Below are 16,229 nucleotides of genomic sequence, written 5' to 3' on the forward strand. Positions count from 1 at the left end.
TCTATGGTACACAGGGTCACTATGAGTCGGAACCAACTGGATGGCACCTAACACCATAGCAAGTCAGAATCAACTCGCTGGCAACAGGTTTAGCATACTAAGCTGACGGAGTAGAACTGCTCCATGGGGTTTTCTTGGCTATAATCTTTCTCCTGCGGAGCCGCTCGGTGGGTTCAAACCACCAACCTTTAGATGAGTGGTCAAACGCGTAACCATTTGCACCACCAGGGCTCCTTTTATGAATGGTAGAGGTAGGATTTTTAAAAAAGTTTTATTGAAATATAACTCACATACCATACGATTCACTCATTTAAGTGCACTAAATTATTTTTAGTATATTCACAGGGTTGTGCAACCATCACCACAATCTAATTTTAGAACATTTTTATTCTCACTAAAAGGAACCCTGTACCCAACAGCAGTCAATCACCAAACACGAGCAAATATGCTCAAACACATGTTGTGCATCTTTTTAGAGGCAGGGTTTTGAACCAGGTAGTTCTGGCTTGTGTTCTTCAGAGTAAATGTGAATAATCAATATCTTAATTAAGAGTTTAATAGATACACTGGAAACTTTACCCAAGAGACCAAATGAAGTTTTAAATTCCAAAACTTTAATTGAAATTGAATAGCTTTTCCACTTGATATAAACCCACATACCCAGGAACACTGTGGACTCAGGACATTATTTCATAAGCAGGCATTTCTGGTATGTTGTTTGTCACATTTAGGCTCTGATTAACATATCACTTCATTCTTCAGATCCAGAACTAATTTCCACAAAGGGTAGGATGTTAAAAAATATAACCATCTGTGCACCATATCAAACGATAATCAACTAGAAGTATAAATAAGTCCTAAGCTTTTTAAAGCCATGTTATATCCTATACTGGCATACATATTACAAATTAAAGAAAAAATCTTATCTGAACTATTTTCTGCTTTCACTTTAGTATCACCAGGATACGGTAAAAGTATGTGAAAGTTACATCCCTCATTGGACCTAATGAGCTGCCCTTTGTCAACGTCAGAAAGAGGAACTAGAAGATGACTACGAGGCTTACTCGGAAAATCTGAAGATTCTGTCCCGTATCTCAACAGACCCGCGGACTACCAAAGACTTGGCAGAGGGGAGCATAGGAAAGGGCTGTTTTGCAGTTCGCTTGGTTTTAACAGTGACGATTTGCAAATAAGCCAGCCAGGGTAGACAGAAGGTGTAGAAGGAAGAAGTCGCAAATAGCTAGATGAACAAGAGTTTCTAAACAGAATGAAGCCTTAGGATTGTGTCACCTTCAAATGGGAAATCTGCTGGTGATATCTCCCTTTGGAGATGGGTGGTGTCTTATCTTTGACCCTCTTCTTCTTCCAAAAAGGGAGGGGGGAGGGAGGGAAACACCTTTCTAGATGTTTGTCATGAAGAATCTTTTAATCCAGGACGATATTCCTCCACTAAAGCAAAAGCTGATTATGCAGTTGGGAACTTTTATTGAAAAATGTAGAGTGGCCATATATCACAGTACCCACCAGGATGGTGGTTGACGCCAAGTCCCAGGCCACCAGGAAGCAGTTGTAATAGCACGAACTGAACAAGGATGCCCTGGAGGGAGATGTTAGATAGAAAGAGTTCATCAAAACTGTATCCACTTTTTGGATATGCACCTGTGTAATATGTGATCTATGGCACACACAGCAGTTATAGTGGTCAACACAGAGCAAAATGGGAGGGGAAAGGCTAATCATCCTTACGTTTTTGCACCTTCCCTTCACCTTACCTTACATCTAATTGACCTTATTAGTGTTTGCTCTTCAAAGGGGACCTTTTAAGTTCATCTATTAGTCTGCTGTCCCCTTCCACACTAATCAATATGTAGCCATGAGTACATGTGGGCATATGAGACCATAATGTAAAAACAATGAAGACAATCTATAGTATCATAAGTTTCAACCGCTGAAGAATAATTAGTTGCAGCACTGACTGAGTTACATCATCTCTTCTTTCTCCTCCTCTCTCCCACCACCTGAGGGTGAAATGGAAGGGACAAGGATAAAGTGGTATGAGGCCAACCATGTACCTCTGCCCCAAGCTCTGACTCTTCCGGGAAGGAAAAACGCTTCATTGCCAATTCAGAACGCACTGCTGCTTCAACATGACCAACACTCACTCACCTAGATAGAAAAATCTGGACTTCAGTGTAGGTGCCAGTTCTAGCTTCACTATTCCTGGTCTCTCCTCATGATATCCTATATCATCACCTATTTTTACCTCAAAAATATTGATACGAAGACTCCTTTAGCAGCAAAGAGATCTATTAACACAAGGTCCTGTATGCTAGGAAAGTATTACCCTTGAAATGGGGCTATATTTACAAATTTTATTATTTTTTCCCAAAAATACATATAAATGAAAACCTGCTCTTCAAACGCAGGGAGGCCTTGGCCTATAATGTAGTATTACATTTACATCACAAAACATTCTCATATGAAAAACAGTATGCAGCTCTTTCATACAAATTTATATGCAGACACACACAATACATATGTAAGTAGATAATACTTTTCTACTTACACATACTCCTCTGGTAGAAAAGTAGGAAACTGGGCAACTGCCCTGCTTTCCAGCCTCGGGAAGATAAATACAACCTCTCTGAACATTTTTTCCAAAGATGAAACATGTAAAATACACGACCTCTTTTGGACATATACACATGTTGTTAGAATCGAGCAAGGACCCTGTCTGATAAGTGACACTGTACTTCTCAAAGAAAAAAAGATTAACATTTGAATAAAAATGTAAAGTTGAAGAACAAATAAGATGATCAAACTGTTTATGTACATGCTCCACAGAGGATCAGGAGTCCTCGCCCAGGAACAGGTCCATGAACCATTTCAGCCTCTCGTGACATTAAATCAGCACCTGCTGGCAGTAGTCATGATCTTCCTATCCAGTCATATGCTTAAGCCGGCTCCAAAAAGCAACTTTTTATCAGTCTGTATGAGGTCGTGTGGTAAATTCCCATCTCCCCCCAAAAAATTAAGTGCAAAATCAACTTCTATGACTCAAGAGCTCAACCAGGTCAAAGCTTTGGTATATACTGGAGGCTGTCTGGGCAATAACCAAAGCTTCAGGAGTTTGCTCCCAAAACAAAGCAGAACAAAAACAAAACCTGGTCCACAAAGCTTAACCAACTATATAAATAAAGTAACTGTACAAAGAGAACAAGCCACAACTCCCCCTTTAACCAAGGGTTTAGTTTCCTAGGCTGCAGTTTTAAAAGCACCAACTAAAACCACAACGCTTCTACTAAAACACGATGTGTTGTAATTGGTGAGACTGTTCCGAAAACAAATGCCCACAGGCATGGATGTGGCTGACACGCCACAGAAAAAAGCTGAACCAAACGTAATTCGGTTTTCTTAAATTGGAACACAAGCTGGTCAGCAACAGAGGAAAGACTTAAGGCAATAAGAGGCATTACAGAGAGCACCAAGGTGCTCTCTGAGTCAATCCCAAAGTCTTCCAAGAAGGAAAAGGTCTCTCAATAGTTTGAGTCATTTCTTAGTTTGCTAGCTGTCGGACACTTCCTCTTCCTCCTCGTCATCTTCGTCTTCTTTCCTGTCTACTTCAGAAGTGTCAGAGGACTCATGAAGCAAGACATACTCTCTGCTACTGAACCCAAATTTAAGCACATCCTTTTCTTTCAGTTCATAGTAACGCTGTGGCTCAATGCGCTTGTTGTTTAAGAAGGTTCCATTGCCTGAGCCAAGGTCAATGATGTAGGGCTTCACCCTTCGGCCAACTGTCCCATCAGCACGGGTATACTCCACCAGCCTAGCAGAGATAAAGGAGAGCATGTAAGCAAAATCCTGTCTCAGATCACCCAGCCTCTCTAAAGTTCTTTGCTAACACAGCCTAAATGATATAATAAGCTGGCCTAACACAATTCAAGTTAAAATTCTAGGAAATCAAGGCAAAAGAACACCCTTGGATCAGGAAGCCAGAAGGGAGTTTAGATATTCTTAGCAGAAAAAGTTAGACCTGGCCACTGAGGGAAAAAATCCATTGCAGATCAAAAGTTTGAAATGCAGAATCAAAACCAGACCCCGGAGTTCTGATCTGAAGCCAAGGCTTCTTGCCATGGTTAAGAAAATACACTTTTTATGTTGCTTAAAATCAATTTTCATCTATACCTCAATATATTTTAGGTCCTGTTCAAATAAGAGAATACAGTACACTTGGACTTTTGAGTCAAGGGAGCTGGACTTGAGCCACAGTTCTACTATGGTGATCAATTATTAGGCAAGTCACTTGTCTTTACTGAGTTTCAGTTTTCTCATCTGTCAAATGGGTATATTAACACCTGTCCTATCCACTTCACGGGACTGCTGTGAGGACCAAATAACGGTTGTACTATGCAAACTATCAAGATTCAGATTCAGCTAACACATATGCCAGGTGTTTTCAGTTACATTCCCATTTAACCCCCATAACAACCCTGTGAGGTAGGTGGAAACTGAGGCCCAGAGAGGGGCCTGCCCAAGGTCAAATACCTGCTAAGTGGCAGTGGCAGGAGTTAAAATCTGAGCTTCTAAAAGCAAGTCTAATGCTCTTATACAAATGTAAGGGATTATTCAAAGAAAAGTCAATTAGGTTAGTAGTACTCGATGAATATCAGATAGGTGGGATCTGGGATTCTCAGCATGTAGATGTACACAAATCCTAGTAATCCTAACCGAGACATTTCAGCTTCTTTCTGCACATATATACTTACCGATACTGAAATACTGCATGCTGCTTAGAACAAGAGGGATGGTCAATAGGAATGTCTGCGATCCGGCGGTGCCGACCCAGGAGGTAGGCGCTCTGTCGATGGATGTACATGACTGGAAGCACCTCATCATTCTTAAAGGGGTAGAGACGCCACCGTTTCTTTGGGATACGGGCTTCTGGGGGTTCGCTATATTTAATGACTACACCCCGGAAGGTGTTGGTGTCCTCAAGAAGTGCCCCAGAGAGTTCAAAGCTTGGCTTTTCTTTAACGGGAGCCTCTTTTTCTTTATTGTTGCTGCTAGGTCGAGGAACCAACTCCTGAGACTCATTATCATTGCCACTAACTTCATTCTTCTGGCGATGTTCCCGCCGTCTAGCATTATAAAATTCCCTCTCTGCTTCCTGAGCCTGCAAATTCTGAATGTCTCGATCCCGTCCCTGAGCCTGGCCACTCCCAGGCCTTTCATTAGAGGTCCTCCTCTGGTGGGAATGGCCTCGGTGTCTCTCTCGGTCACTATTCCTAGCTCGCCTGTGTTCCTGTTCTGATAGTTCCCGATGCTGCCGATCCTCCCGTCCTTTCCGGGGGTGATCTTCACGTTCCTAAAATTCCAACAGACTCAGTCAGTAAGAGGCAGCCCACCGCCTATCCACACGTTACACCCAAAGCTTCATTTGTGATTTGGACTTTGGCACTGAAAACAAATTTCCTCACAGGAATAGGGTTATCTGTGGTGGTTATGTTCCTTTGCCAGGCCACAAAGACTGTGTAATCAACAATGCTATTCAACTGTAGCTCTAACAGTACAAGCCCATGTTCAGAGTGCTAAAACAAGGGATTATCTGCTACAGAAAAGAGAAAGAAAAAAATTAATCCTTTCCCTTTCAGAACAAAGGCAGCTTTAGGCACACTTAAGGGGAAGACTACACTGAAAACAGAACTAACAGAGGGAGCTAAGTAGTCATGTATATTATAAACATAGGAAGGGGGAAAAAATCTAGCTTTCCTTTATGCCAACAATGAAAACATAATAATTTTAAAAGATCCCACTTCAACAGCAACAAAAATTATTCAATACCTAGGAACAAGAAATACAAAAAACATTTAAGAAAACTGTAAAAATTTTACTAATAGACTTTTTTTAAAGACTTAAAGACACGGAGGAATGCTTACCCTCACTAACAACCAAAGCATCAATTTTAAAAGAAATATAAATTTTCTCTTCTCAAAGTAACAAAATTTAAAAAAGATCAATAATATACAGTAGCAAAAAAGGTACAGGAAGATGGATATTCTCAGCCACTGCTGGTACAGGTGTAAATTGGTACAGCCTATTTGGGGCAATTTGGCAATATTTAATAAAAATTTAATGAATCAGTAATCCCACTTATAGGAATCTAGCCTACAAATATACTGGCAAAATTCAGAAAGACGTGTGTACAATATGATGTTTACTAGAATCCTGTTGTAATAACAAAATTGCAAACAACCTAAGGTCTCTTAATAGTAGAATGGTTAAATAAGTTATTGTACATTTATACAAAGAGATACTTTGTTAAAAAGAATGCGATAACAACATAAAAAGTTACCCAAAATAAACTTTCACTTAAAACGCAATAAAAATTAAAAAAAGAACTTATTAAAAACAAAAATAAAAAAAATAAAGTTATCCAAAATAAGTTGTTAAGTGGAGAGAGGAAAGTAGAGGGGGGCAAGTTTCACAATACATACAAAAATTTCTACCTTTACCATTAAGGCAAACCAGATACTCTGAGGGGTCCCCCTGCTATAATTCAACTAAATAAAACAAATCTCTAAGGGGAAAAAAAGATAAACTAAACATATGCTCATTAAAGCTCACTAGACACGTAAGAAAACAAGCCACTGTGAATCAGAGGCAGCAGACACAGCTCTTTTAGATTTAGACTCCCAAGGGCTTCTTCAGACATTGGGTCTTAGATACAGAATAAGGACATCTGTATATAAAAATGTTTAGATATAAAGGTTAAAAATTTGACAACATGCAACAGGCAATGACAAAATAACCAGATGCTATATGACCGGGAGACAGACAACCTGACAAAGTACACATCATCATCTATGCTTATGCTTGGAGGGAACAAAAAACAAAAAAAAAACCTGAATCTGACCAAGACTCTAGATCTATCAATTTATAGGAAATACAAGGGCCATAGGAATACGTTAAATGATTCCATAGGGATGCAAGTTATGAATATTATAAGGAAAAAGAAACGGAAATCTATCTACAGACAAAAAGATTTAAGAGAAGCATCAACCAATCACAATTTGTAAACCTTATTTTGGTCCTGACTTGAAAAGATAAATTTATATAAAAATTATAAGCTGATCACAGAAATTAGGTATTTAATGATGTTAGGCAATCATTATTAAAAAATTTAGGTGGGATAATGGATTTGTGGCTATGTTTTAAAAAATAATCCTTAAGATCCCACTTCAACAGCAACAAAAATTAACCCCTCCCTCTTCTTCCTGCCATACACAGGGGTTAAGAGGGGGGCTGCTTACTCAGAGTAAGACCCAATTTCTCTGGACTTTCTTACCTCAGAGACTACAGTGTTATCAAGAGGGAATCTCAGACATCCACCCCTCCCTATCCCAAAACATTTTCAAGCTTGCCACCACTATCCGCCTTGAGTTCACCAGGACTAATCTCATTATGCCCTTTATTCCCGATTAAATGAGTCATCACAAGAAGCCAGACTCCAGGTCATCACCCCCACCTCTCTGTACTCTCATCCTCATAAGGCTCTGTACATCCACTATTCTGTCCCTATCCTTCTTCAACTGCTGAAAGCATTTTACCATGCTCTCTGAAGTGGAAAGTTCAAAATATACACTCTCAGCCTTTCCCCTGATCGTTTCCTCAACTTTTGTACCAACAGAACCCTCACTCTGCCCTGATGACACTGCTTCCTTGAAGCACTCTGAAATGGTGGCTGTTTTTCCCCACAGCTCCCCCACTCCCATCCTTGGTCCTGGACATGAGGCAGGTACCCTCCCTGGTTCTCATACCCAATTCTAAAATGCTCTCCAAGCCTTCCTTGTTCCCTAAAAAGCCCTACTTTTGAATTCATATAAGACCACCATCACCCACTACTCTTATTAATGCTGTTATCTAACAACCCTAAAATCATCTGCCCTCATTTCTTGCCAATTTTACTTCTAACTCAAGCTGCTCTCTCCACCATTACTCTTGGTAATTTCAGTAGCACCCAGGAAGTCCTTCCAACATGCTGGCCTCTCTATCTTTTTGAGTTCCTCTCTCCCAAACATCTTATCTGTACTCCTTTCACCTCATCTACCCACTCTCACGGTTTTGCATACGTAAACCTTTTCATGACCAATAACTGTAACTCCTCAATTTCAATCGACCCTCTTTCTGATCACCATTTATCTTCCAGTTCACATTTTACTTCAACTTCTACAATTCTTCTAACTCCAGTAAGACATTCAGTCCTTTGCACAGTCCCTCAGTCTCTTAATGGTCTCTCTTCCCTTCTTGTGTAACTCGAATTCCATGGTCAAGCAGTGTGATCATCCCTCTGCGCACACATTCGAATCCCGTGCCCCTCCGTCATTCTGTTGTACTTGCTTGGCAAAACCACAACCTGCAATAAGCGGCTGAACGTAGCTGGAGAAAAGCACCAGACATTCTTACTGGTCCGACCTTAAGTGGATGCCCGTAAGTCTCCTTAATGGTGCCCAGCAATCACCCTGCATTCACTCGCCCACTCCCCCAGATAACTGTTTCAACATTCTCTCTCCTCAAACCTCCAACAAGTTCATCCCCCTCCTCCTTAACTCAGTCAGAGGGTCTTCCACATCTACCCACCTATGAACATCTGCACCAATATACTCTGCCTTTCCTTCCCGTGACCATAAAAGAACTATCTGTGCTTTTGCCTAAAGCTAGTTTTCACACCTGGGAACTTGATTCCATACCCTCACTGAGAATACTAATCTAGCCAATTCTCCCCTCTCCCCTGAACAATCTACCTCCCCCTCTCTACTGGGTCACTCCCATCAGCACAGGAACACACTCTTCTCTAGATTCCACTTCCCATGCCAGCTTCTATCACGTCTTTACTCTCCTTTGCAGTAAAACTCCTCAAAAAAGTTTTTTTTTTTTTTTTTTTTAAATCATTGTCTCCAATTCCTCTCCTCCCCCTCTTCTCCTTCCCTTCTCATCAGGTTTTCACCCCTATTGCTGTTATCTGCCATCAAGTTGATTCCAACCCTTGGCAACCCCATGTGTGCAGAGTAGAACTACTCCATAGGGTTTCCAAGGCCTTTCATAAGCAGATCGCCAGGCCTCTGAGTAGGTTTGAACTGCCAACCTTTTGGCTAGTAGGTAAACATTTGAGAAGCCCAGAGTGACCCCTATACTCCATTAAAATTGCTGGTCAAGGTCACCAATGATCTCCACATTGCTAAATCCAATGACAAATTCTCAGTCTTCATTTTACTTGACCGGCAGGGGCATCTGACAGAGTCAGTCATTCTGTCCTCAACACACTTCCTTCTCTTGGCTTTCAAGTCACCAGACTCTTGCTTTTCCCCAGTCTTTTTTATTGACTGCCCCTCTTCTCCCTGATTTCTTTACACTAGCTTGCCTCTGGGTTCAGTCCTAGTTCTGCTCACCTTTTATTTATACTCTTTTCCTTTGTAACTTACCTAATCCTTATGCTTCAAATATATCTAAATATAGAAAAGACCCAGATGTCTCTCCCGAATGCCACAGCCCCCCCAATATTTCCACTTGGATATCTAATAGACATCTCAAACGTAGCATGCCCGGAACAGCTTAAAAAAAAAATCAATTTTATGGGGGTATAAGTTATATACAATAAAGTGTACCCATTTCAGGTGTACATTTTGATGAGTTCTGACAAATTTATATACCCACAGAACTACAACCACATCAAGATATAGAACATTTCCATCACCCAGAACTAAAACTGAGTTTTTAAACATCCCCTAGAACCTATTCTTCCCACATACTTTCCCATTTCAGTTAAAGGCAACTCCACCTGTCCAGATGCTCAGGCCCAAAACCTTGGAGACAACCCTTTCGTTTTATCCCTATATCCAAATTCTAAACTTACAAGTATTCACCCTGCAAAATTAATAAACTATAGGTAGAAAATTACATAACCAGATAACCCAAAATAATCAAAACTTCAATCCGTGCCCTGGGTTTTGTCTGAGTTAAGCAGTCCAGGGTATATAATACCATCCCTTTTTAAATTAAAAACTTCTGCATGGAACACACACACGCACACACACAAAATACCAAAACATCAAGAAAAAAAGTGAACGTTAAGTGTAAAAGAAGCTTGTAGTATAAACATCAAGTTATTGTAGTAGTTACCCTGGGGAAGGAGGTTTTTTTGGGGGGAAAGGAGGGGGTGTGCAATTTTGGGGATAATGAAAAGAACAACCATATACTTCATACACCATATTCTCATTTTTTAAAATTTTACATACTTCTATGTTATTACAATGGGCACGCAATTAATACTTCCCTTTTGCTTGAGTCATTTCCAAGTTTCCAGCTGATTAACACACAGAAAGTAGCTTTTTAAGAGAACTTGGAGTAGAGAGGAAAGCTAAAATAAACAAGACATCCCAAAGTAATAACAACAGAAAAGTTCCATGCTGAAAGACCCAGGATTTATTATAAAATGCTGCTTCAGAAGCCAAAGGTAAAGAGTTGCAAGTTACCCGTTAGAAAAACTGAAGTGGTTTGAGAGGCTCAGTCTGGGCGCTGTGAATTCTGAGGAGGACAAAGTCCCTGACCAACCCATATGGCAGAATATCAAGACTGTCCTCCTGCTTTACATCTTCAGGATGCTAGAAAGCTGGCCTGTAGTCTCCCAAATTCAACGGAAAATCCATTTTCTTAATGCCAGTATCTCTACTCAAACTCTGTAATATAGGGTTTCTTTAAAAAGAAGGCTGAATACTCTCTCCCCCTCAGATTAAGAACAAGGCAAGGGTGTCTGCTCATGGCTCTTATTCAGCATTGTGCCAGAAGTTTTAGCCTGTGCAATAAGGCAAGAAAAGGGGGGAAAAATGGCATACGGATAGAAACGATGAAATAAAACTGTCCCTATTTGCAGATGCCATGATTGTCTAAGTGGAAATCCCTTGTAACCTACAAAAAAACTCCTAGACATAAAAAACAATATTTCTATATACTAACAGTGAGCAGACAGACACTAAAATTAAAAATACAATACCATTTATAATCACTCAAAAAAAAATCTTAGGTACAAATCTAACAAAAAACATGTATAGGACTTAAATGCTGAAAGCTATAAATGCTGATGAAAGATGAAAAAAGACCTAATAAATGGAAAGACACTATATTCACGGACAGGAAGACTCAACATAGTAAAAATGTCAATATGCCCCAAATTGATACACAGGGTTTAACACAATTTCTATCAAAATCTCAGCAAGATTTTTTTAAATATATATAAACAAGATTGTTCTAAAATGTAGAAAGGCAAAGGAATCAGAATAGTTAAAACTCTTGAAAAAAAATAAAATGAAAGGAATCAGTTTAACCAATTTCAAGACTTATAATATCATTACAGTAATCAAGAGTGTGTAGAACTGGTGAAAGGACAGACACAAAGATCAATGAAATAGAGAGTGCAGAGATAAACTCACACAAATACGCCGAGTAGATATTTAACAAAGCAGCAAAAGCAATTCAACAGGGGAAAGACAGCCTTTTCAACAAATGCTGCTAGAGCAAGTGGATATCCATTGGAAAAACAAAAAAAAACCTTGCCTAGTTCCACACCTTATATAAAAATGAACTGAAAATGGATCATGGACTTGAATGTAAAATGTAAAGCTATAAAGATTATGGAAATGAACACAGGAGAAAAACATTTGGGACTTAGGGCTGGCAAAAATTTTAGACATGACACCAAAAGCACAACCCACAAAAGGAAAAATGGAATAAGCTGGGCTTCATCAAAATTAAAAACTTTTGCTCTGCGAAGGACTCTGTTAAGAGAATGAAAAAGCAAGATACAGACTGGGAGAAGAAATCTGCAAACTACATACCCAACAAAGGACTAGTATGCAGAATATACAAAGAACTCTCAAAATTCAATAGTCAAAAAAAAAAAAAACATACACGACCCACTTAGAAAATGGACAAAAAACACGAAGAGATATCGTACCAAAAAGATATACAGACTGCAAATAAGCACATGAAAAGTTGTTCAACACGATTAGCCATTAGGGAAATGCAAATTAAAATCACAATGAGACATCACTACACACCTACCAGAACAGCTAAAATAAAACCCAGTGACAACACCAAATGCTGGCAAGGATGCAGTGAAACAGGATTACTCATATGCTGTTAAATGGTACAGCCATTCTAGAAACATCTGGCGGCTTCTTAAAAAATTAAACATACAAGTACCATATGACCCAGCAATTACACTCCTGTATCCGAATGTGGGTATAGTAACTTTATTCATAATAATCAAACACTGGTTAAACTGTGATAAATCCAAAACAGAATACTGCTTAGCAATAAAAAGGAATGAACCACTGACAGACGTTAACACCTGGAATCTCCAGGGAATTTTGCTGAATTAAAAAAGCCAATGCCACAATATCATATACTGTATGATTCCATTTATATACCATTCTTGAAATGACAAAATTATAGAAATGAAGAACAAATTAGAGGTGGCAAAGTGGTTAAGAGGTACGTCTGCTAACCAAAAGGTCAGCAGTTCGAATCCACCAGGTGCTCCTTGGAAACCCTATGGGGCAGTTCTACTGTCCTACAGGGTTGCTATGAGTTGGAATCGACTGTCCAGCAATGGGTTTGGTTTTCTCAGGGGCAAGGAGGGAGGGGAAGTACATGTGGCTACAAAAGGTAACACAAGGATTTTTGTGGTGATAGAAATGTTCTCTATCTTGGCTTTATCAATATTTTGGCTATAATGTACTATACTTCTGCAGGATGTTACACTGGGAGGAAACAGGGTAAAGAGTACACCTCTCTGTATTATTTCTTACAAATACATGTGGATCTACGGTTATCTCAAAATAAAAAGATTAAAAAAAAAAGAAGATTCTCCTTTCCCCCAGTTTTTAGAAAAGCTCTTTGCAGCTGCAGGTGAACATACACTTTAACTATGATGAGAAAAGGCTAAAGATTTGGACCTAGTACCAAAACACCCCGATCCAACTTACCTGCTTCACTTTGACTGTTGAGTGGTGAGGACTTCGGTTTCTCTTACCCCGTGGAGACTTGCTTCTTCTCCCTGAGGACTTGCTTTTCTTTTTGGCTGGGGACCTTTTCAGAGCATGGTACACTCAGGATTTTATCTCAACATCCCTTCCCCCATATAAATTAGCTTCAAGTATCGGACTTGCCTACCAACAGAAACACCACACCTGTGACAGAAACTAGGCATCAGAGGCTTTACCTTCCTAGGAATAACACCTCCCTTGAGTTCCAGACCAACATACGTAATGGCCTACCGAGCTTTATCAATTATGTAACAAAACTCTTTAACTCCCAACCCCCCAACCTTCCTCTCCCAGTCTTTGTCATCTTCGTAACTAGTAGTATCCAGCCTCTTCCACAAACCAAAAACCTAAAAGTCACCCTTCATTCTTTATTCCCTCACCACTAACACCTCCCCTCACCACCACTATACACACGCAATTACATTCAATCCATCAGCAAGTCCTGTGGCTCTATCTCCTCTCTCCCTCGCCACATTCCTACCACCCTCTCTATTGATCACTACACTCCATCATCACTGGCCTTTTTTCCATGTCTAAAACAATCATTGCACGTATTGTTTCTTCTGCCTGGATCATTCTCATCATTCAGGTCTGGGCTCAAATGGCATCTCTTCAGAGAAGCCTTCTCCCACTTTTCCCCAAACTCTCACTATCATATTACTGTACTGTTTTAACCTATCCCTAATACTTATTACTAACTAAAACTATTTTATTTATTTGCTTGTTATCGTCTGTTCCTCAGTTAGAAGACATCAATTCCATCAGGATAAAGACCATTCTTCCTGTTCACCCTTGTGGTCCCAATAGCTAGAACAGTCTTTGGCACATGAACAACAACCTGTTGCTGGAGAGTCGATTCTGACTAGTGGCAACCCTACAGGACAGAGCACAACCGCCCCACAGAATTTTCAAGGCTGTAATCTTTACGGAAGCAGGCTGCCACATCTTTCTCCCACGGAGCAGCTGGTGAGTTCAAACTGCTGGCCTTTCTGTTAGCAGCCCACCTCTTAACCACCGTCCCACCAGGGCTCCTTCTTTGGCACAGGTTGTTGTTAGGTGTCACTGAGTTGGTTCTGACTCACAGCGACCCTATGTACAAAAGAACAAAACACTACCATCCTCACAATTATTTCTATGCTTGAGCCCCTCATCGAGGGTCTTCCTTTTTTTCTGCGGACCCTCTACTTTACCAAGCATAATGTCCTTCTCCAGGGACTGGTTCCTCCTGATAACATACCCGAAGTATGTGAGACAAATTTCTCGCCATCCTCGCTTCCAAGGAGCACTCTGGCAGTACTTTTTCCAAGACAGACAGCAGTCCAAGACAGTTTTGGTTTGAGGAAGAGGGCGGATAGTGCCAATTACGAAGATGACACACAGTAAGTGCTAAACAAGGTTGAACGAATGAGTAAATGAGTCTACCAAAAGGCAGTATTTTTTCAGTTTCTATCAGTTAGACTTCCTAGATCCTCCTTGGGGAAACCTTTTGGAAAGAGAACGCCCATACCTGGCTTGGCAACCAGACGGGAAAAATCTTTCATTTTAATTGAACAAACAACGCTATCTACTAGGCCATGCTCTGCTAGGTGTTGGGAACAGAGATGAAGGGGCGGAGCTCTGTCCACTACGTGCTTAACGCTCAGCTATTATGCCATCGGAGGTGCAGGAGTAAACCTTTAACGCAGTCACTCCCATCGCTTCCAGGGTTAAGTTCAAGTTGCTGAGTCCAGCACCCAAGGTCTGTTTCTGACACTAGCCCGTATTTCTATCTCAATGAACAGACCTAAGGTCAACCTCAAGCTGCTCCCCACTTACCGGCTGCCTCCGCGGGCTCGGTTACCGCGGTGACTAGGGCGGCTGGGCTCGCCGGCCGGCGAGGACTGGCTGTGGCCAGAGTCAGGGCGGCGGTGGGCGGGAGGGACGGTTTCCGGGCTGAGGCGCTCCTGCTTCACCACCACCGTCGCCGCCGCCACCATGTCCCCGTCTCGGTGCCTTCGCCTGCTTCCCCGTTCCCGCTCGCTTTTCACCTCCTTCATCCCGCGATCCTGGCTGAGGAAAAGAACAAGTCCGTTGAGCTCCGCTCACTGAAGGAAATGACGTACTTGACCCGTTGACTTCCGTTTCCGGGTTACGTGCTCTCCCAGAAACCCTCGCGGCGGAGGCCCTGAGCACGTGACAGCCGCTCTCTAGGGGGCGGAACCGTAGCGACTGGCTCAGACGGCGGGAGTTTTAAGTTTCAAAAACAAATAGCTGGAAAAAGCTACACTCTTAAGGCTGTTGCCACGTTATTAGTAATTAAAAACACAGATACAACCTAAATGTCCAGCAGTATGGAATTGTTTAGCCAACTGATGGCATGTTATGTCGCCATTAGCAGTGTTATTTACAAACTGTATGGCAAATGGAGCCCTGGTGGTGCAGTGGTTAAGAACTCGGCTACTAACCAAAAGGGAGACGTTGGAATCCACCAGCGGCAATTTGGAAACCCTATGGTGCAGTTCTAGTCTGTCCTATGAGTCTAGCCTAGTCGCCATGAGAGGAATGACTCCACGGCAACTTTTTTTTTTTAATATGGCAACTGGGAAAAAAAAACAGTCTTGTTTAAACGAAAAAAAGCAGGATACAAAATTGTGCGTGAACTGATTACATTTACGTTTAGAAACGTGAAGAAAAAAAAGGAAATGTAGTCGTAGTTGACCGTGAGCAAATCACTATTTTTCCTTTATTTCCGGAATTTTCTGCAATACTGTCATTTCTCAGTTTAATTTAAAAAAACTAGATAAAAAACTAGGAATCTTCACAGGCTTTCCTTTGGGAATCATCCTCAACCCTTCAATGAGGAGTCAGGAATGACTTCCATTTTGCAGGTGACAAAACTGAGGCTCAGCGAAGGTGACATGCCCATTCAAATCGCGAGCAAGGAGCGGCGCAGGGACTCGAACCCACACTTTTCCTGCTTCCAAGAGACCCGGAGCGACCTGCTGAACAGAAGACCCAAAAAGCCAAGCGCTAAGAGAGCCTTTCTTGAACGCTGCGCGGGGAAGAAAACTGGCGCTCCGCTGGCCCCGCCCCCCGAAGCCCCGCCCAGAACATGCAGCTGGCCGAGGAGGTTTCCATGGTGACGGG

General features: G+C 41.2%; 1 protein-coding gene across 1 annotated transcript; it reads right to left on the reverse strand.

Annotated features, from left to right (window-relative positions):
- Window positions 1-397: 397 nt before the first annotated feature.
- SNIP1 (Smad nuclear interacting protein 1) lies at window positions 398-15,188 on the reverse strand. Its single transcript, XM_049878797.1, has 4 exons — window positions 14,919-15,188; window positions 13,044-13,146; window positions 4,770-5,368; window positions 398-3,829 (listed from the first exon to the last, which is right to left on the reverse strand). The coding sequence occupies exons 1-4, from the start codon at window positions 15,137-15,139 to the stop codon at window positions 3,565-3,567; spliced, it is 1,188 nt and encodes a 395-aa protein (XP_049734754.1). The 5' UTR covers window positions 15,140-15,188; the 3' UTR covers window positions 398-3,564.
- Window positions 15,189-16,229: the final 1,041 nt, after the last annotated feature.

This window comes from Elephas maximus, chromosome 3, assembly GCF_024166365.1.
Source record: "Elephas maximus indicus isolate mEleMax1 chromosome 3, mEleMax1 primary haplotype, whole genome shotgun sequence".
NCBI classification, from domain to species: Eukaryota; Metazoa; Chordata; class Mammalia; order Proboscidea; family Elephantidae; genus Elephas; species Elephas maximus.

Excerpts from the sequence above, each read along its gene's own strand:
- SNIP1 (XM_049878797.1), bottom strand. The coding sequence starts at position 15,139 with ATGAAGGAGGTGAAAAGCGAGCGGGAACGGGGAAGCAGGCGAAGGCAC. Across the intron at positions 5,369-13,043 it reads CAACAGTCAAAGTGAAGCAG|GAACGTGAAGATCACCCCCG; the intron begins GTAAGTTGGATC and ends TTGGAATTTTAG. Across the intron at positions 3,830-4,769 it reads CATGCAGTATTTCAGTATCG|GCTGGTGGAGTATACCCGTG; the intron begins GTAAGTATATAT and ends TATCTCTGCTAG.